Here is a 21,981-nt window from a genome sequence, read left to right as displayed (position 1 = left end):
AAATACATATAATATGCAATAATTATTCGGAAATTATCAAAAATGTGAAAACAAATGGTTATAAAATTCTGAAAAAAATTAGAAAAATTGCAAGATCAAAATCAATTTAACCTTATGTACCAATATTGTAAATTTATTAGAAATAAAAGAAATAAGTTATATAATTTATAATATGTAAGTAAAATATTTATACTTAAAAATAATTATACTTCAAAATAAAAATAGTCACATATTAAGTTTAAAAATATATTTAGAAATATAGTATTATTAGGTATTGTGTAATCTTAGAGATTGTCAATCGAATGAAAAGAATCGACGATGCTTTCATATATTTTTGCTCTTCTCAGGTCTTTCAAATGTTACAAAATCCATAATGGTTTGTAATCCCTCGTGACATTGTATTGAAGCAGACACCGTGGTTTTTTTTTTTTTTTTTTTTTTTTTTTTTGTTAGAAATTTGATAGCATATTTTGAACGTATAGTTCCAACTGAATGGGCAAACTTAAATTTCTTTGCCATTTCTTTCCATCATTCATGAAATCCCAAAGATACAATTGATCATAAAACCCATTCATTAGCGCATGTCCAAATGCGTTTTACTCCTTATAATTATATAAATTTGTATTTGAGATTTCACCAAAATTATTCTTTTTACTCAAAATTTATAACAAGATATTTTGAAGTTGCGATATTTATAGTTTAATTGACTATGAGCTAGAAAAAATTGTGATATAATTTTATAAATTTCGCTAAAATATTTATATAGATATATGATAAATTTATCTTATTTTTATAAATATTGCGTACTACGTTCTACATCGAATTCTTCATTTTTTTTTTTTTTTTTTTTTTTTTTTTTTTTTTTTTCTTTAGAATTATATAATGCATTCGATAACACATCCTGGAAATCAATTACCATGAACTCAGGATAATATTATAAATAAAAGGCTTTTATACAATTAATCGCATACTTGGGTTACTCATGCTGACTTTGATTTTGCGCACAATGAAACTTATGCTAATTTATTATTCAAAAACTTAAATACTTCGATACCGATATATACAATGAGTAGTTGAGAACAAATTTGTTATTCTACATGAGAGAGTTGATCGGTTCCGGTTACATATCAGTGCACCAAATACAAGTGAAACAAGAACCTTTGTTTATCTAAATATTGCCAGAAAGCGCCCATAGACTGTAAATCTAATAATTAAATAAAGGTACAACGAAATTTATAATTTAATGATCAATAATTTTTAAATTATTACATCGTTTTCATTACAATTATAATTTTACTCGACAAAGTTATACTTTTATGTTATTTTTATTTAAGCGACCAATTATTAAAATATAGTACTAAAATTCATAAACTATAATTATTGCTCTATATTACTTATCGTAATTTCGGTTTAAAAAAACTATTTTATTATTATTATTTTTTTTTTTTTAACAATAATGATGAAGCACATTGTACAATCGATATCACAGACTAAGATCAATGATTGGATCATAATAAGTACGATTAAAACTTAATATTCTAACAAATAATTTTTTTTTCATATATTTAATACTTTACGTAGTTGAATATTATAATAAATATGTAAGATAATAGTATGAAAATATAGTTATATTTAAATAATGAATTTCTACTTTGACTGATTTGTGTATATATTTGTGTATATACGTTCATTTATAATACAATATGAAGTAAATTTGATATAGTTAATATTAATATTAAAATACCATAATATTTCGATTAATAGCAACATAAAATATGCAGGGAATTGAATAATTGAGAAATTTAAGGATCGAATAACCTTTATTTACATATTTAATATTCTTACAGACTGATAATATTTTACGTAAAAGAAGTAGAAAGAATTACATCATTTGTACAAATTTCTGAATGATTTTTAAACATAACGGCCGTTTTAAAAAATGGTAAGCAAGGGACAAAGAACTTTCTGTGTATTCGAAATAACTTTGTCCTTGATTCATTCTTCACGTCAAGCACTAATTTAAAGTATGTTTCATGTTTAATTCGTCGCTGTTGGATTAAATACTAAGCATCGCGACCATAAAATGAATACCCGATTAAAAGTAATGAATCATTCGTATTTTTATTGGCTTAAAACAAAAATTTGAAAAATTATACATTTACCGTCGTTTAAAACATTTATAGTCCACCTAAAAGACAAAAATATTTGCATATTAATTTGACGTCATAATTAGGTGAAATGAATTTTAAATTGCGTATTTATAATACACCAGCCAAATAAAAATAGAAAAAATTAACTCAATTTTTACATTTAGAATTTGTGATTTTTTTATTAATAAAATTGAAAATCAATAAAATAATCCGAATTATTAATTGATATTATTAAGACGATAAAAATTAAAAATATATAATAAAATATGCAATATTTGTGAAAATATAAATAGTGTAATATTAATATTAAATATCATGTTATTACTATTGCATTCGCATATATATTAGAATATTATTATTAGAATATTCTAAAGGAATTTAAAATAATGCGCTTCCAAAGTCATTAATATTACAAAATCTGAATAAAAATTGTATAATAATGTATAAATTACTTACTTAAAAATATTATTATTAATGATAGTAGTGGTAATAGTAGTAGTAGTAGTAGTAGTAGTAGTGTTAGTAGTAGCAGTAATAGTAGTAGTAAAGGTATCCAGAATTAATGGTGCACTTTAAAGAGAGAGAAAAAAATCGATGAACCAATTTTATTCAGTGAGCATTGCTAAGCATCCAACAGATTTTCTTTCGCCAGACTCTGTCCAGACTTCTCCCACTTTTATACATTTCACGATGTAAAAAAAAAAATCAATACACTCCTAACGTAATAGGGAATAAAAACTGCTTATTAAAATTGTCATAAAATTAAGATTATGATTAATCTTAATTCTGTATTTTCTTATTCGACAATCCATTATGCTTGCCTATTGAATTTGATTCGTACGACTTAATCACGTTTAAACATACCGTTCCTCGATTATTTTATTATTTTCTGTTCAATCAGCAAATTGTAAATATTAGCAAACAAAGTGAAAAGTGTGAGAAGACAATGAAACGTTTGATCTTAAAAAATACATACGAAAAAAAAGCATCAAATATAAGTTAAAAATAAATTTATTCGCATATATGCGTTATGGAACTCTGAAAAGTATTAATAATTCTTATATAAATGTATTGCCATAATTTCCACAATTTCTGTTTGCAATTGAAGTTAATAAATTATTAATAAATTAGTTATTTATAAATCTTCCTTTCTTAAACTTTAAATGTAATTGTTTTCTGATGAGCAATGTTTGGTAATTATACCGTATTCTGTCTGACATTTTGACCTGCAACGCTAATTTCCATAAAGAAAACAGTTTTTATTAATTTTCATTGTTGTTTCATTATCTCTATTATTCCACTGTATACCATTAAGACATTTAACATATCGCATCATAATTATACGAAAATATGAATAAGCTTTTAAATTAATTTATCTTAGAATTATACGAATTTTTAAATTCATATTAATTTAAAAATTTATTCCTGCCATTGGTAGAAATGACATGTATATTATAATTTATATTAATTAAGCATTGAAAACTATTATGTGATTAAAAATTAAAGAATAATAAATTTTCTCACTTTATTAATGATTAAAATATAGCTCAAAACAAGGTTTTGTATACAATTACAATATTCTAAAATATATATTTATATATATATAAATTTTTTTTTTTTTTTTTTGCCAACATTAAATAGACGATCGATAACCTATCAGCCACCAACATTAATAAAGTCTCGGAATCGATGTTAATATCACTGTATATCACATCCAAACCATCGAGCGTAAATTTTATGCGTATAACGTCGCAACAACAGCATATTCGTTCGTTTAACGTGCCTTAACGGACAAAATACGCTCCAGAGGAAGAAATGCAGTCGATTATTTCTACCCAATTAGACATAAAAAACAAAACAAACTAAAAAACGTACTTGGGGGTCCGCCGTCGTAAATTAATGTAATATGCGTGGGAGAAGAGCGGCAAGGAGGGCGGCGGAAAACGGCCAGAATAACCCCGCGCACGTCCGGCGGAAGTGACGTAGTGGAATACGCGCATGTTTCGCGCCCCCCTGGAGAGTAAAAGAGCGAGAGAGAGAGAGAGAGAGAGAGAGAGAGAGAGAGAGAGTTGAGGACTCTCATATCGCCGGAAATCGGGGCACCCCTTAAGGGGGCAAAAAGCTGTAGACAGGACTCTGACAATTAACATGTGCGGGGGAGAAAGCGAAATGAGAAGCTCACCTGTGCGCGTTCAACCAGCTTGATTTTGTAATTGGCATTACTCTGTAAGTGCAGCGGAGGGTCGAGTTTGCACTTAAGCTGACACCTACCGAGTCCTGGATGTTTGAATTTGTTTATCGCTCGACTCGTGCATCTCAATTTTAGCGGTTGATGCATTGTTTCGAAAACCATACGAACGTATGGTTGCCATTAAAAATTTATCTTTTCGATTACTTGCGATGATTATTAGATAAATTTTAAACAATTTTAATGTCCCGCTCTATATTACAATTGTGATAATAATAATCCAGAATTTATAATTATGAGCGCTCTTACAATTATTTCGATGCAAAATCGTTATGTATTGTATTCAGCAATTAAAGTGACACATGCATCAGCTTCTAACTGCTTAGTTGACATGCTAATTTATTAAAATATATCGTGAGCCAGAATATAAATGATTATAGAACTGAAGTTATTTAATATTCGTAGTAATTATTTGGAAAGTCTTTATACTTAATGTATACAATTTGCATACCAAAGTTGATAGTAAAATGCTGGAATTGTAAAAATAGACTGCAATAGTTTGGCCGTAAATTATTTATTCTAATTTGGATTATTAAACATGAATTTATCTTCTCATAATAATATAATTAATGTTACTTTCTACTTTAATTAATTTAAATATCTATTTTACGTTCCAGTCAAATTCTAAGAATGGGTTATATCATCAGGCCTATTGCAAAAATTAAAATTATCATTAACATCCACTTTCATGATATTCCATTGAAAATAATATTTCTTTTCAAAAGATATAATATCTATTCTGATTTGAAATTTAAATCGTCTACGCACTAACATTGTGTAAATATATACATTTACAATAAATAGATATTGACTAATGAAATTGACAATGTAAAAAATTACAGAAGCCTTATCCTGTAATTAAAGATAAGTTATATAATTCAACATTTTATAGAATGTGTATTTAAATTATTTCAATCCATTCGCTTATGCTGCCAATACTTTCATTGTATTGATTATTCAGAAATACTAAATCATCATTATTCATACCCTCATAATTATAAACAGAAATTTCAATATTCAATAAAATACAATAATATTTATCATGCGAACATATTATTAATAACATATCATATTATTGGCGTTATTTTTTCCCGTTTTTAATCATTAATCATCGGCACTAATTATTAATTTTGATTATTTAAACTGAAAGAATTTAGAAAGCCACTATAGAGATGACTGTTAAATATCTATACGTAAGGCATGAATGTGAATATTAAATAACAAAATAGAAGCGATGAAAATTAAAAGAAAATAGAATATTGTGTTTTGAAATTTTTCGCTTATATAATTGAATTGACACGCTAATAGGAAGTAAATTATTATTAATAAGTTAATAAAGTGTATTTTATTAAAAGAAGAAAAAAAAAAAAAAGAAAAAATCCATATTTTATGTAATACTGTAACAAATTTAATTGCCACTTTCCTTTAATATGGAAATAACTTTTAAATGATGGAATATTAAAACATACAATAAGTTACACATAATTATGCCCTTTATAATATAAAACTTGACGTATATTTTTAAATTATTTATTCAAGAAATTTATTTCAATATTTTACTAATTTTTTCACTAAAATTTTTACAAAGTATGATGATTTATCTAGACTTTTATACTTTTCTTATTTAATTTTTAAAGATAGTCTTACATATGTAAAATGTATATAGATATTTTTAATAAAATGATGAAATGTTATATGAGTATTGTAAATAAAATATGATTTCATCTAATTTTACAAGTTATATAAATATATAATTTGATAAATACAGGCAATAAAGTACCAAGCAGTGACAAGTAATACATGAAAATTAATAGAACGTGTACCAATAAAATAATAAACGATTTGATAATGTAAGTGAATTTTAAAATATATTTATCAATATTGATGAAAAAAAAATAAAAAACTTTTTCAAAATATATATATATATGCTTGATTCATTTTAGTTCGATGACAAAAGCTCACATATTTCCAGTATTTTACTACTATTAATCAAGACTTGCTTTTACGAATTTTCTAATTCTGATGTGCTTATTGCTATATTTTAAAAATAATTTTAATATAGTGAATTAATGTGAGAATTAAATGCGGGAAGGATGTACTACTATATATAATGAAAACACTTATGAATTATAAATATGTGTAAATTTATTTTAAATACATTTGGCGTATAAAATATAAAATAGTAAAATATTTTATTACAAAACTTATCGTCAATTCCTCAAAGGCACTATTATAATACAAGTTCTATACTAAAATGAGATAATTCTTGGAAAGCGCCCATCAATTATTGTTGATCAATAAACGTGTAAACGTTGTCGCTGTAAAATTGCTAAATTCATATAAAAATACGCGTTTTTATTATCTATTCAATTATATATTTATTTAGCTTAAGACATTCTTAAGTTTCCGCTAATAAACGAGCAGAAATCTAAACTATTTTATTGCTCGTTAAATTTTTATTTTGAGAAATTTGATCTTAATCCTGCAACTGTCAATTACAAAATTGATGTATCACTCGTACGTTATGAAAGGACTTATTAATAATATTTACAAAATGTACTATTTAATGTTCATGTGTTTTGTGTTGTTTTTTTTTTTTTTTTTTTTTTTTTTTTTTTTTTTTTTTTTTTTTAAATAAGACTAGTCTATTAACAAATTAATTTATGTTAGATCATAATATAAAGTACATTCAAATTAATTGTCCAAAATTGAAATTTTTTATTAAATATCGTAATTGTCAAATATCTTAGATAATTAAAAGGTATATATATATATATATATATAACAAATTTTATTAGATCCAGTATTTAAAAAATAAAAAAAAAATAACCGATACAGCATTGTTATTTCATTTAAAAAATAAATTGTAATTTGCAGCATTTCTTTTCGTTTATAATTATTTAAATATAAATTAAAATGAGTAAATATTTTGATACTTTCAATTTTGTTTACAGTCGGAACATCTTTATAATGCTACTGTAATTTATAAACGCACTATCGTAGGAAAATAATGTATAATTGAATTTATGGAAAATAAAAGTAAGGATGAGAAAGCTGATCGATACTTTTAATTTCAAATCCATTCTATCTCCATTCGCGGATATGTAATACTTCCTTTTTATTAATAATGTCGTGAAAATATTTGTTATTAGATGACGAATGTAGGGTGAAAATAAGTACAAGGTAACTTAATTAAGGGAGTGGAATATGCCGATTCATCTAGTCTATTCATACGCTGGCCTAAGCTGATCAATAAAATTTAGTCTTGAGAAAATTAATTAAAATTACAATATCACTATACAAATTCATAAATGAATAATAAAAAGAATGATCCTAATGCTACATAATGATAAATATACATCATGCTAATAGTAAGTAATAATTTAATAAACACTAGGGATTTTTTGATGACTGTTTAAGGCACATACAAATAATGTTTACGTTTATACAAATAAATTTTGTCCTCGTTAAGTATAACTCGTGTCCGCATATACACAATATTAACCGTTACAACATCACTTGGTATTGTTATTGTACCCTTTCTCTTGTTCCTTCTCGTTGACGACAGAGATCGCGTGCATCACGGCGTCCGAGAAAGACAACGAATATATCCCACGCATAAAACGAACTATATAATAAATGCAGAAATACACAACCACTTGATTCGCTCACTCGCCCGTTCCTTTGGTCCCTTGATCCTCGTTCTCTTGTACTTTCCCACCAGTTTCAACCCTTCGGCCCTCGTCGCCGACACTTTGGCCGTAATTCCATTTGCTCGGCTCGACGCAGGAGAAAAACATTTTGTCAACATCTTATCTTGTGGCATATCGGAGGATAACAGACGACACCATTGAATTTCTTGTTGGCCAGTTGTTGATCGTACTGTAACGATAAGGGACATATTAGTTTATTCACCTTTTTTTTTTCTTTTTCATTCCTTGCTTGTATTAGGGAAATAATAATACACAATGCGAACGATTGGACAATATAATAATGTAATTCATCGATCGTTGCGAGACTAATAAATTAGTGGACGGAATCTTATTGAAATGCTCTTTATTTATTGTTCGTTTGGACGATATAAAATTTATATAAAAATACTAAACAAACGATCGTTAGGACATTTACAATAATATAATAATGTACTATAAAATAATAGAAAATAAAGTATAAAATAATAAAGTATAATTTATCGGTTAAAAATTTAAAAATTTAAATTACTTAATGGTAATGTGCTAAAGTAGGAAACTATACATTTCAATGTATAATTGCAATGCCGTGTTTATTTAAACATGTTTTATTGTAAATTATATTGTTCTATATCATCATGCTTTCTCATTCGCCAATGATCCAATAATTTAAAAATAATGCAATTGTAAATAAATTTTTACAAATTTTTTTCTTAAATACACATCCCTGGTTTCACGTAAATATGTAAGACATTGAATTTTCAATAATTCATAGTCCGTTAGTAAAAACGTGATAATTAAACAAAAAATACAATGATAAATATAATTAAATGTATGACAACGAATAATGGAAGTAACGTACAAGAACTACAATTCATACGGAAACACACGATTTCCGTTCGTAACGTTCTCATTGAACATCAATTTCAAAAGTTCGTAATAATAAACACACAAGCGCAGAGGGGGAGAGAAAAAGAGTGTGTGCCTGAGTGTGTGTGTGTGTGTGTGTGTGTGTGTGTGTGTGAGAGAGAGCGAGAGAGAGAGAGAGCAAGAGATAGGTAAACAGAGACCCCAAAAAAGTTGAAATCCGATTGTAACCGTCCAAACGATCGATCGACGAAGACTCATCCATCTCTCCCTCGAGCGTGTATACACCCAGAAAAACGTTTCCGTCTCTACCTGAGCTCAAGTAGACGAATAGTCGCTCTGTCTCCAGAAAGTTTTCGCAACGCCGTGGGAAGAGGAAGGAGCCGATTACGAGGGTCAGAGCGAGAAAGAAATTGTACGCGGGCCACGGCGACGAGAGTGTGAAAAGCCGACGGGGAGCCAATGAGATACGTATCTCATCCCTTCAAGAGACAAACCCTCGAAAATCGACGGACCGATGGATCTTGCGCGCGCCCATAATCCCGTAGACATTAACTTTTTCCGTGTAAAAGTTTCTCTCTCCATTCAAGCGAATACATTTCCAATTATTAATATGAAATATTCGATCTGCTGGGATCAACTATCTATCGGCTTATCTTTTGACATGTTTTTTTTTTTATTTTTTTTTTTGTTTGTTTTTGTTTGCTCAACGATTGAATACAATAGCCAGCGAATTTTTAATAGGATGAAAAATATAATATATTTTGCATTGATTGGTATTGCATTGACGACTAACTACTTTCAAGATGATACGATCAACCATATCGACTATATATTGACAAAGGACAGGGAAATTCGTAGGAAAATTCACATTTAAATAACGTATGAGGTTCGATAATTATTTTTTGCTTTAGATATCGTTTAGATATCGATAGGAATGAAGTAGGAGAATGAAGAATGCAAATTCACAAGATTAAAATACGTACGTGTCGATTGTGCGCCAGATTTTTAAATTACAGATGTAAAAGTAAAGGGGAAAGCGGGCTTGTTTATTCAATACGCGTCGAATGTTTGACTGTTAGAAAGAAGAGAAAAAAACGGAAAAGTAAAGAAGTGAAAAAGAACAAAAACAAAACAAAAACAAAGCAAAAAAAAAAACAAAAACAAAAAAAAAAACAAAAAAAAATGATATTCCTGTGGGGAAACGGCTGAAACGAGTTTTTTTTTTTCTTTTTTTTTTCTTTTTCCAAGTATTTTGAACGAGTTAGGAGAGCCTAAGAGTAAGGCAACGGAGTAACTGAACTCTCGCCACTGAGTTACGGCAATTGCCAAGTGAGGTCATCTACGAGCAGTTTATAAGATGTGTCGTCGACGCGACAAATTAATTGAATGAAGCCACCCTTTTGCCTCTGGCGGGGCTGCCCATGCCATCTCGGGCCTCCCTTGAATATTTTCGAGTCGGCTTTTAGCCCAATGGCTTTGAGCTTTGTTTTCCTTGCTTAAACGTTCTCGGGGGCCTTTGTTTGAAAGGCATTAATGACTTTTTCGCTCTCAATATTAATTTGACTGCCGCTTTAACGAGAGGTAATGTACTTTCGTTGAAAGCATTATCGGGCTTTCCTTGGCGCTTTTTGGCTCGGCCTCTCGGCTCTCGTGCGAGAAAATGAAGACGATTTCGCGAAAAAAAAAAAATAATAATAATATCGTCGTATTTTTAAAAGCACATTTCAAAGTACGGGCTGCTAATAAAGCTGCTGGGAACTTTACCAACCGCAGCACAACGGCAAACTATTTGAGCGTCGCCAACATACCATAACGAAATTCATCATAAATCAACTCGTCCCATTTAAACAAACAATGAAGAAAAAACGATAGAGAAAGAGGTCCGCTCGATAAATGTCGACGATCGATTTTTAACCATACGACGAAATTAATTAAAATTTAATTAAAATCCTTATTAAAAAGCTCCCGATGTAATATCATAATTGGGAAATTGAGAATACTTGCATTAGTGCAACTTGCAAGTGCGATAATTTCAATTCTTTGCATCGATTGCGCTTCGATGCAACCATTCAAATGTATTCAAATTATGACATAAGAGCGATAAATATTTTTTATACATCGTTGCGTAAGGGAATTTATCCTGAAAAGCAAGCCTCGTAAAAATTCGCGGCAGTCTCGAATTCCATGCCCCGGTAATAAATACGAGAGAATTATCGAATCGGCCGACGACGGATAATACACAAGCGTAAGCCAATCGACGTCTCCATTTGTTTACCAAACGCCTGACAAAATTGAAAGTCCTACCGCGGCCATTCATCGCCGACAACAATGATGTTTTGGCCAGCAAGATTCGTAACGACAATTGGCGCAACCTTCGAGAGTCCGGCGGCCCCCTCTAATCAAGCCTCGAAAGAGGAAGGGGGCTCGGAACAAAGCTTCGTCGCCCGGTCGAAGATGCGGGCGTCGCGCCGGCATGACGTCGGCCCGCTCCTTATCCACGACAACGTCTTCCTCGCTCGCTTAAATTGCCCTCGATGTGGGTTTTGCTCGCTTTTAAAAGGACCGGAGAAGCCAGCAATTTCCTTATCCGATTGGGCTTATCGGGATTCCTGTCCCCGGGGAAGAGCGATAAGTTACGACGTTCGATGCATCCTTACCTGGATGGATGGCTGCTTGTGTTGTTTGTCGAGCAATTAATTATTCCCGAGCTTTACTCGTTCCCAATGGCTCGAGTGCCTTGCGATTTCGGCGCTCGGCTTTTCAATTTATCCTCACATTCAATTGTAATTCGTAAATTATCTGTCAATTTTCTTTTTCCTCTTCCTTTTTTCTTCTTCTTTTTTTCCTCTCTCTTTTTTTTCTTTTTTTCATCCGACTAATTTTTGTTTCTCCATACTTTGCAGAGCGAATGCTCACGTAATACATCATTAATCGGAAAACACCTGCATCGTTTTTTACAACAACGTCATAAATTACGCATTAAATGCAACTCTTTGCAGCAATTCCATGTACCCCATCATTCGAAATATTACGCTCCAAACCCTCGAGCCCCGTCCCAATGGACATCTTCTTGTGGTTTCGTTCCCGCGCGATCCAACCGCCACCCCCGTGTACGGATCGTCGGGCTCCTCGTCGTTAATATCCCCCGCACGAGTTTCTCACGAGTAGCTCGACCCCTCCCCCCTCCCGCCGCGCCAACGTGAAGCATGACCTTGGCGGAGGAAAGGGAAGGTCCGCGAACCCGACATATGGCCTGGTATGGACTTTTAAACTCCTAGTAGCTCGTCGTCGTGAAAGGCCCTCCCCGCCATATGTCGCTGCCCTCTTATCGTCTCGGGGCCCGAACTTGCGGCCTTAGCTTTTCGGTAAGATCGCTCCTATTCGATTTCCCTCCGTCGATCAAAGCCAAACGACAATCCTTACTTCACGACGTCGCGAACGCTCAGGATCTCTCCGCGCTCACGTCGTATCGACGGCTCCTGCGTTATCCCGGCGATCCTCGGCCAATTTGTTCCTCGCGTCCTTCACTCTCTCAGCCACTGCGTGTCACTCGATGTCGCTTACTTCGTGCCCAAACATCCCTTGGATTAAGCAAATTTCGCCTACTCTAGAATCGCGTATCTTGGTGCTCTACAATGCCACCGCATCGCCAATTATCTCCCCACTCGCCATCCCAATAAATCGTCTAAAAATAAAGATAGACAAAAGAAAACTCTCTCTATCTCTATCTCTCTCTCTCTCTCTCTCTCTCTCTCTCTCCAAACCATTAGGCTTCACGAAACGAAGTTGCCTAATTGATTATCGGCGAGCTCTTGGCTTATGAATTATCCCATACAGGTCACATGAAAATTCACTTAAATTTTGATGGATTTCCGAGGTCTCGCCACGCTGTGTCGTCGTTACAACATTCACCGGCCAAGTCGATATTCCACTCGAGAATGCGCAACGCGTGTCTATCAACAACTCCTTTCGAGTACGTCGTGCGACAAGTCGTTTACGCATTCTACGGGTACGTGGTCTCGACTATCCCGAGCCTATTCAAGCCAGGGTGAAATAAGGCCCGACGTTTCCGGTAACACGTGGCGGGGATCACTGGACCGCTTCCGCCTCGAGCTGCCAAAGTGAACTGCACTTCACGTTCTCGGCAGGACGCAAGAAAACGGTGCCCATTTGCGTATTGGAGCACACATGTTATGGACAATCGACCTATTGAAGTTCTATTTATTTACGTCGTGGCTATCCATTCCACTCACGGTTGATTACTTTTTCAATGATAAGAATTACTCGATAAGCTACTATCGTCGCTTTCATTTTTAATCTTTCAATAAAAATGCAGAGAATTATGATAAATCGACAATTTTACGCTGCTTTGAAAATACAACGAACGATTCTTATTGATGAAGCTTTTTCACTTGCAACGTGCAACAAAACGCAACCCATACGCATGACGCTGGTTTATTATTTCAAAATCTAATTGACTTCTTCAAAGAGCGATACCGCCGACAATGTAGCATTAACACAACTATCGAGTTTGAAAATAAAATTCTGAACCCTCCTAATTTCTTAAAAAGTAATGTATCTTAATTATAAAATTATATGCTAATTGCATCAGTTGTTGTGTCCGTGCGTGCGTGCGTGCGTGCGTGCGCGCACACGTGTGTTCGTGTATGACAAAAGGGAGGGAGGGAGAGAGAGAGAGAGAGAGAGAGAGAGAGAGAGAGAGACTGCATGATTGGGGTCCGAGCAAATGTAATTTCGGAGCTGCCGCAAGGAAGTTTTTTAAATATAAAGTCACTTGCTGGTCATTCCTCGTAAAGCCAGTTTGTTTACCATTAATAATCCTAATGCAGAAAGCTCCACATGCGCCATTCCTACTGGCTGCATTATCGAGTTACTCATCTAAAGCTGAAAAAGTTCCACATTCCCAGTGCGCGCATTATCGAGTTACTCATCTAAAAATTGACGAGTCAGACGACCTGTCATAAAGTGGCGCCACGGACTTGTCCTAGGGGAGCAGGCGGTGGAGCAAAGGTGCCAGCGGTTATCATAAAAGGCCGGTATCGGACCGCTCGAAGGACAAAGTCAGACAGACGCGCCGAAGGAAGAGGATATCGTGGAAGCGCGTGGGAGACGTGTGTGCCACGTGGCCTGCACGAAGCACACGATCCTCGGATAGGCGATACGGCATGCGTGACTGCGGGCAAAGTGGTCGTTTTTCCAGACGTGTCATGGGTGAACCTCACTCTCCCTCCGTCCTCTCTTTCTTCTCCTTCTCATTCTCTTCCTCCGAACCTTCCTCCGACCCCCAACCCCCCCCCCTCCCCCCACCTCCCTCCATGACTCCTCCTTCTCCTCCATAGCCGCTGCCGCAGCCGCAGCCGCCTTTGCCTCCTCCTCCTCCTTCCTACTCCTCCTCCTCCTCCTTCTTCCTACTCCTCCTCCTTTTCCTCCTCCTTCTCCTCCTCCTCTTTCTCCTCTTCCTCCTCTTCCTCCTCTTCCTCCTCTTCCTCCTCCTCATCCAGCGAGCTGGAAAGTAATGACACTTCTATTTTCGGCTTCCGTGCACACACACGTGTGCCCTCCAAGTGGTTCTCTCGTGTTTTTTCTTTCCCTCCGCACTCTCTCACCCTCTCACTCACTCACTCGCTCACTCACTCACTCACTTACTATCTGTCGCGGTCTGTCTCGCTCTCTGCCGACCTATCTGCCGCTCTATCTCACTCTCGCTCTTTTTCTTCCTCCTTCGACTTTTCTCGCATGGAGAAGACGTCGCGACGGGACACGAGTTTCTACTTGCCGGTGGCTTCCTTCTGTCTGGCTCTTGTTATTCTTTTTACTATTTTCTCACACGTGACGGTTTTCTTAGGAGGGGACCAGTGGCACGCATGGACTCCACTTCGCTCGCTTAAGTGTTTCGACGTTATGGATTATTTTTTTCTTCTTTCCCTTTCTACTCTTTTGAGAATCGGAGTTGAACGACTGCCTGACTGACGCTTTGACGGATTTCAAATTTTTGCGCATCACCGATTCCTTTCCTCCCCCCTCCCCCACTTACCAATAACATAATATTGCCCAGAGTAAAAAAAATAAAAAAAAAAGAAAATGAAGAAGAAACCTTCCTACCGTCCTTAATATTGTTATTTAATAGCGAAAATGATTATACGTATTTGGCGAAATTTTCAAGGCGCTTCATCATTTAACATATCTGGATGGTTCGTACGCGCATTCGTCGGGTATTCGCATGCAGTTTGAAACGATTGGATTGTACTTTCTTTGGAAATATTTAAAAGTTGTCGTGTACTCGACGACAGAGCTTGTATTGTATTTTCTAAATTGCGAAAGGAGACAACACAGGCCCTAATACTACTACTAATAGCATGTGATTATGTGCATTAAAAACGTCTAGAAATTGTCAGTAATACTTGAGTAATTTCTTAAACATTCAACACATGGACTAATTTCTCTCCAAATACCTGTTTATACGTCGCTTCGCACATGTTACCAGACAAAAATAGAGAAGAGTAGAAAATTACCCTTTTCCTTATATCCTTCTTTTTCCTACAAGAAAACAGGTTGCGCGTACCGTCCTTTATATTGTTACATTTTTCGAGAATTAATTACCGTGTAAAATACACTTCATCAATCATTCACCGACTAATTATCAGTTAAAATATTTTATTCTTATGAAAAAGGCATTGAAGACAATTCTTCCCGTACACGAGATAAAAGCCTTTCAAAGGCAAAGATGAGTGCGGGGCTATTTGCAACAACGTCGAGCATAGAAGTCCTCCTCCCCGGCATGGTAATTATTAATCAAACGTAGGAGAAACGAGCGAAGTATGAAGTGGGAGGTTGAGCAAAGGTTGCGATAGCGTTGAAAAATCTAGCGACTAATCCAGGTAAGTTAATCATCGCGCATCAATCGGAATGGCTACCTTGCGCAGTCTCGTTGTAAAGTTACGGTAACAGATGTAATGTAGAGGCAGCATAGATTTTCGGCATCAAGATTATCGATTGGGGCCCCGGGGCCACGCACTGCACATGTTGCCCAAAGCAGCTACGCGGGAGGACGCGTCTTGGAAGAGGAGGAAGGTTGCGAGGCAAGCAGGCAAGCGGGCAGGTTGAAAGTCGAGGAGGAGGTGAGGGAGGTTATTGGGATTATTGGGATTGGATTTGGTGGGCGGGATGGGAGAGTCGGAGGAGTAGGAGCGGTGGATGGGATTTGGGTGAGGGGTAATGTTATGAGGGGCGTGGTGATGAGGGGATGGGTCGGGGGGTACATGGAAAAATTGAGGACTCACCTCGAACTCGCGAGCGCAGCCCGGGAGAGGGTCGTCAGACGTGCGCGAGCCTCTGCTGGGCCGTGAGTTGTTGGTGGTGTGTCTGCTGATGCGCCTGCTGATGCTGCCCGACGTGATGATGATGATGATGATGATGGTGATGATGGGCCTGGAGCTGATGGCTTATTCGGCCGTGCTCCTGCTCCCACCAGCTGACCACGTCCAGGAACTCGGTGCCGCTGTCAGCGGCGAGCTCGTGCTTGTAGTAGGTGGTACCCGGGAGGCCGTCGGCACTCGCAGCGACGTAAACCAGCTGGGCACCGGCCGCCGCAGCCTCTTCGTCACCCTCGAGCTTCAGCGGGACGAGGCGCCCGGTCTCCGGATTCTCGATCAGGATCTCACCTGTGTAGGGTGTAGGGACGGTAAGGAGGGGCGCGCTGTCCTCTTCGTTCGAGCGGCGACTCTCGTCCTCGTCCAGCATACAGATCTCGCGCTTAATCGTGGCCAAACTGCTGCTCGTAATAGGCGAGGTCGAATGTACGAGGATTGGCGAAAAGCCACTCATAATGTTGTTGTTGTTGTTGTTGTTGTTGTTGTTGTTGTTGATAATTATACTGCTATTGCTGTTGCTACAGCTGCTAATATTGTGGTTATTGGCGTTGTTGTTGTTTAGGGGCTCGATGTTTTCTTCGTCGCCGAAGGAGGATTGACGGGAGGTGTAATACGTCGTCGGGGAGTTGCGTCGACGACGTGGCGCTGAACTCAATAGTGTGCGATCTCGATTTTGATTCTCCGAAAGTCTGAAATTTAGGGAAGACATGTTATTAATTAAATTTCTTGTAATTTAATAAACATCGATGCCGAGGATTATAAGTACAAGGAATTTACTTTGCGCGATTGTTGCCGATGCACGTTCGGCAAATATGTTGCACTTGAGGGGACAGCCTGAATAAATAATTTTAACGATTAATGTTCTAATAATCGTGTCTAGCTGTGTTAATAAGCGCTCGTTACTTTGGCGTAAGCAACTTGAAATTCATCATTTACAATAAAGGAGAATGTGCATGATGTTTTCAGCGAGCGATACAAACAACATACTAGCAATCGGTACTTCCTCTGTATAATTTTAAATTTAATAAATTAAATAATTTAAGTGAATTTCTTTTTAATTGGAAATTTGACGTTTCACTTTGCCTAATTGATTCGCGTACGTCGAACGAATAAATTTATAAAAATTAGCGCTTAATTTAATTTAGAAATTAATCGATCGAGTCCTTGAATCGGTGAAAAAGCAGTAAAATATATCGTAGATGGATACCGCAAATCGCAAACGTTAATTATTAAGAGGGACGTAATATAAAACTATAATTAATAATTGCGTGTAAAACATGAATTTTAAACATATTTTTAAAAATAGCTATAATTATAATATTAATGAAAACCATCAGTCAACTAAAGCCTCGGAGCTCTGTTTCTTAACTTCGAAAAATTTCATAATATCTCCAAAACAATAACCCTGGCTCGAATAAACATTCATTACAAGCATAATAATTAAGTATTTAAGTAAAAAATTATAATTACATAGAACGCTTTAATACTTACAAGCCTGATCATTTCAACTATTTTTGCTTTTTTCCTCAATCATAAGATTTTTATGCATATACTTTAAAAGACTGGTATTTTAATTTCACGATATTGTTCACATTATAAACAATAAAGCAAACGATTTTCATTCTCATTTGCATGGCGAAATTTTTAATCTCATCATTATTTATCAATATTTTATTATATCGCGACTAATTTACTTTTGTGTTATCATAGCATAGTTAGTAACGCGGGAAATGGAGAAAAAACGATTGGTTAAACGATAAAATGCAATTCGGTTGCTCGTTCTCGGTTCAAATGATTCTAGCATTGTCAATGAGCGACAAGGTTTTGTGAACTTTTCCGAAAGAAAAGCCACTGGGTATGGTACTGCATGCTGATCATTGACTTGATCGCTCCAGAAATTACATGAAACGCATCGGCTGGAATCTCAAATTCATCGTTTCCCGATCCTCCAACGTATTCTCGTTAATTGCCAAGGCAAATAATGCAGGCGAAGCCCTTTAAATGGCAGCTCCAGTTAAGCCGAGAACATTCCCGGATGTCTGGCTCGGAAAGGAGAAAAAAAGGGGCCCCGAGGAAATGCCGCCTCTCGTCCACCGGTAGAGAAGGAAAGAGGAAGGGCCCGGGAGGAAGGGAAGCCTCGCACGTACCTGTTCTGGGCTACGCCGTCATCCCGGAAGCGTTTGGCCTCCCGCCTCTCCTTCTCGCTGTCATCCTCGTCGTCGTCCATGAGGTAGGGCTCGGGCTCGTCGATGTTCGTGGTATCGCCGGGCTCGTCGAGCTCCGAGCTGCCGAGGCAAAGGACGTCGCCGCCCGAGCCGTTGTGCGTGCTCCCGGAGTAGACACTGCCCGCGGGCGAAGGTATCATCATGGAGGAGTCGTTGGGGTTGCGACAAGAGTCCGCGTACTCGAGGCCATCGGCCTCAGCGAGGAGCCTCTTCAGGCCCCTAATGTACTCCACGGCCATGCGTAGGGTCTCAACCTTCGAGAGCTTCTTGCCCCGGTCGCCGTAACCTTGTGCCACGTGGCTGGGAATGTGTTGACGGAGGGTGGCGAAGCCGTCAATGGTGTGCGAGATGGGGTGGTGGGGGGGGGGGGGGGGGGGGGGACGTTTAGTCGCTTGATCGAGACGGTGTGCTGGAATCTACTAAATTTACTTGCGAACGATCGTTAATGATAGATCGAGCGGAATTAAATCGTTGTTTATGAATTCACGAGGCACGTCAACATTGTCAGCTACTAGAATTAAGTATTGTGGTATATTTTGGCTTGCGATATCGTTATTCTAAGTTACACGAGTATAATTTTCAGACTGCCGGTCAAATAATAATCTTCGCGTCGTTCAAGTGTTAGTTTGTGTTGTGTGACAATTATATCAAAAACAGTGCCTACGCCTATTACTCCCTACGACTAGAATAGATCGAGCATGATTTGATTTGTTCACTTAAATTTGATCGATCGATTTAACGTTTGCCTCGACGTCAAAATGTCTCTTAAAACAGTGTTGGTAGCTTAACGAAAGTATACGTGTTTCGGATTGACTTGTGAAGAATTTTCAATAGGGCAAGAAATTTAGAAACTTTTATCGGGCACGACGAATGTATTTATACGTCGCTAACACTTTACTTATTAAGAGGAGACAAAACCTTAAGATTTTTCGTGTGTTTAAATAAGAAAAATAATAAAAAAATAATAAAAAAAAAAAAAAGAAAAAAAAAACGAAAACTAAAAGAAAAGAAAGAAAGAAAGAAAGAGAAAATCCACGTTTATTAATATGGAAGCTGCTTAAATTGATAAATACGTTTCCTCAATAAATACTTGTGAAATAAGCCAAGTTAATCGAAGAGTAATGGAAGTTTTCTGGTATTAAATTAGCAATGACGTAAGCATTCCTAACCTTAATTTTAAAAACGCTTGGTGCCAAACAATTTTTGTTATTAAACGTACGTGCATAATTAATGACTCGAATGGTCTCGTCTTTCGTAGGAAAATTATTAATTAACTAAGAGCATTAAATCCTTGGCTTATAATTTCCTTATTGCGCGAGGAATAATGTTAATAAATTGATGGTAAGAAAGTTTAATAAAAGATACACTGTAAAGTATCGTGCATAATGAATGATAAATGCCAATAGTTTTGATATATAGAAGCGTGCTAATCATCGTTTTATTATTAAAATATTGCTGAAAATGATAATTTCAATTGTCAAAGTTTGACGAGGCTGTATCAAGGGCTAGCAATTTGCACCATCAAGCATCAACCATAGGCAGATAAAAATTAATGAGTCGAAAGATGCAGTGTTTCGTTTAATTAACTATATCAAATTCTAGGCAATAAAAGCTCGTACACATTCACGTTACCCGTTCACGCCTTTAGATAATGCTTTTTCTTTCCGCTGATAATGATCAAATTTTATTTTACTTTTTTCTGGCGATACACTTTGCTTGCCTCGCGCTAGGGCATTATTAAATTTTTTTATAACGTTAACCTTCATACGCACTGTGTGAATTTTATTAGAACAAATCCAGCATTAAGACGTATCATTTTTATATTTACCCAAATGTATTTACGTATATTAAAATATTTAACCGCGTAAGAATGGTGGAAAAGCATATTATTATGAAAATTCAACGTTATAAGCCGCGGATGGGGAAGCCGACGATCTCTCACGTACACTCGTATAGAAATTTCATTCTTTGAGGTAACATATATATATATATATATATATATATATATATATATATATATGCGTTTGACGCTTTAACAGCAACATGCGCATTCGTATACGCGCACACGTACACATTGTTGTATTTACGCATCGCGACGTATAATTTTCTGGTGGCTCAAGTGGCCGATAGCAATTCCACTTTCCATAAGTATATAACGCACCCACACGCGCACGTGCACGCATATAGAAATGTAATGCTTGGATGTAGCATGTGCGTTGGAGGCGTTAACGCTCCATTGTCGAAATCGTTGCAGAAGACTTCGGTCAAGTCCGCAACTCTGTACAACCTTCGATATCTTCATTATTTGCGTGAATAGAGACAAGCACAATGTACGGTGTCCGGCACTTTGCGCAGCACGTGCAAACCGATCGCTGCATTTACCGAGTGCATTTACCGCGCGCGCTCTCTCTCTCTCTCTCTCTCTCTCTCTCTCTCTCTCTCTCTCTCTCGATCTTTCTTGATCTCTCTCTCTCTCTCTCTCTCTCTCTCTCTCTTTCGCTCTCTCTCTCTCTCTCTCTCTCTCTATAGTGCCCTGACGTACACACGCACACGCACACGCACATACGCACACACGCACACGCACACACGCACACGCACAGGCACACACGCACACATCCCATGCAGATACGATTGTTCACTCCAGCCTGGGTCAACACCTCCTCGTGCATCACTTCCGTCCCGCGTCGAGGGCGCTTCCCGCACGGGACATTAACTCGACACAAAAGACCGACGATTGGGAGTTCGGTCCGTTACCTGTTTCACCCTATTCCTCTCGCGCGCGTTCCTTTTGGCCACGGCGATCGGTGGCGGCTGTCCGTTCTTGCCGTGCTTCTTCAACCTGGAGGGATCGTAGGGCGGTAGCACCAGTTGCTGCTGCTGCTGTTGCTGCTGCTGCTGCTGTTGTTGTTGGACATCCCTCCTCGACGCATCGCTCCTCTCTTGGGACTCGAGCTTCTTTGGCACTCCGGGGTTCTCGCGCAGGCTGCGCAGGAGCAGAAGCTGCTGCTCCTCGGCGCGCCCGTAGACGGCGATGCCCATTGTCGACATTCTCGGGCTCAGGCCATCGGAGTGCGCGGATTGTCCAGCACTGGCCCGCGTGCCCGCCGCGTGTGGAATGAGGCGCGCGTCGGTTGCGCGTCGGATGGTTTGAATTTCAGCGCGCGCGCAGACACACGGGGAGAAGGGGAGAGAGTCGCGTGCGTGCGCGAGGGAATGGGGGGAGAGGCGGCGGCGGCGGCGGCGGCGGCGGCGGCGGCGGCAGCGGGCCACATCCCCCTTGGCTTTTTGTTGGGCACGAGGGGAGAGATCCGGAGGGAAGCGGACGTGGTGGGGAGCGGGAGCACGCGCCGCACGCGCGGTAGCAACAGCGACGGCGCGAAAGGATGCTCTCTCTCTCTCTCTCTCTCT

General features: G+C 37.1%; 1 protein-coding gene across 1 annotated transcript; it reads right to left on the bottom strand.

Annotated features, from left to right (window-relative positions):
- Nucleotides 1–7,726: 7,726 nt before the first annotated feature.
- Nucleotides 7,727–21,671, bottom strand: LOC105365106 (transcription factor mef2A). Its single transcript, XM_011503198.1, has 4 exons — nt 21,323–21,671; nt 18,496–18,909; nt 16,259–17,037; nt 7,727–8,280 (listed from the first exon to the last, which is right to left on the bottom strand). The coding sequence occupies exons 1-3, from the start codon at nt 21,619–21,621 to the stop codon at nt 16,293–16,295; spliced, it is 1,458 nt and encodes a 485-aa protein (XP_011501500.1). The 5' UTR covers nt 21,622–21,671; the 3' UTR covers nt 7,727–8,280; nt 16,259–16,292.
- Between the last annotated feature and the right edge of the window lie 310 nt (nt 21,672–21,981).

This window comes from Ceratosolen solmsi, unplaced genomic scaffold (genome assembly GCF_000503995.2).
Source record: "Ceratosolen solmsi marchali unplaced genomic scaffold, CerSol_1.0 scaffold45, whole genome shotgun sequence".
NCBI classification, from domain to species: domain Eukaryota; kingdom Metazoa; phylum Arthropoda; class Insecta; order Hymenoptera; family Agaonidae; genus Ceratosolen; species Ceratosolen solmsi.
This window is presented reverse-complemented; position numbering and strand designations above follow the sequence as displayed.